The sequence below is a fragment of the Pygoscelis adeliae genome, unplaced genomic scaffold (genome assembly GCF_000699105.1).
Source record: "Pygoscelis adeliae isolate BGI_AS28 unplaced genomic scaffold, ASM69910v1 Scaffold181, whole genome shotgun sequence".
Classification (NCBI taxonomy): Eukaryota; Metazoa; Chordata; class Aves; order Sphenisciformes; family Spheniscidae; genus Pygoscelis; species Pygoscelis adeliae.
Genome location: NW_008824360.1, coordinates 791,425 through 792,183, shown reverse-complemented (window position 1 = coordinate 792,183; position 759 = coordinate 791,425). Strand labels below are relative to the sequence as shown.

General features: G+C 64.6%; 1 protein-coding gene across 1 annotated transcript in view; it reads right to left on the bottom strand.

Annotated features, from left to right (window-relative positions):
* Nucleotides 1-759, bottom strand: part of PCSK9 (proprotein convertase subtilisin/kexin type 9) — a 10,602-nt gene that overhangs the window by 2,393 nt on the left and 7,450 nt on the right. The window contains exons 8-10 of the mRNA XM_009319848.1: nucleotides 635-701; nucleotides 282-458; nucleotides 74-159 (exon numbers count right to left, since the gene is read on the bottom strand). Coding sequence (XP_009318123.1) covers nucleotides 74-159; nucleotides 282-458; nucleotides 635-701 — 330 coding nt within the window. The remainder of the gene's footprint in view (nucleotides 1-73; nucleotides 160-281; nucleotides 459-634; nucleotides 702-759) is intronic.

The following is a 759-nucleotide window of genomic DNA, read 5'->3' as shown; positions in this document are numbered from 1 at the left end:
CCTTGTAGTTACCGGCAGCCGCGACCACCACCCCCCCCATCTGCGCCATCCGCCGACAGCCAGCATTCAGTACACGGCTGTAGGCACCAGCAAAGGGCAGCAGCACCACCAGCGGTGCATAGGGCTGAGCCTCCAGCGTCGCCTTGATAAACTCCAGGCCTGGGGGGGACGAGACAAGGGACAGGACACTCTCGCAGAATGGGGACAAGGCAGGGGGCTCCAGGAGGGAACACGCTCCTCTCCGGGGTGTGGGGTGACTCACCAATAAGGGTCCCGCTGACGGTGCCCTTCCCCCAGCTGGGTGGGCAGCCCAGCCACGCTGTTGGGTGTCTGGAGCCGCTGCTCCTCGGGGAACCATGCTGTGTCCATGACGTTCTTAGTGGCGAAGTGCAGGAGGCGCTGCCGGAGCTCGGCGAGGCTCAGCTGGGGCTCGGCGCTGAGCAGCATGGCGGTGATGCCTGCCGAGAGCCCAGTGGGGCCACGGTGAGAACCAGGGGCCATGCAGCCACCTACATACGACTCCCCCGAGCAACACAACTCCAGAGAGACAGGAGAAGGAATCACTGCAGCCCATCATCCACACGCACGGGATGTGGAAGCTCTGTGCAGGCTGCAGCACCCAAATGAGCCAAACATGCCAAAACCGTGGCACCGTGGCACGCAAAAATGTCCCCAGTGCAGGCAGCCCTGATGCCCTGCACCTGCAGGGACATGTGCGCAGCACCAGCAAGTGGAGGGCCAGCCCTGCCTGCCACCCCG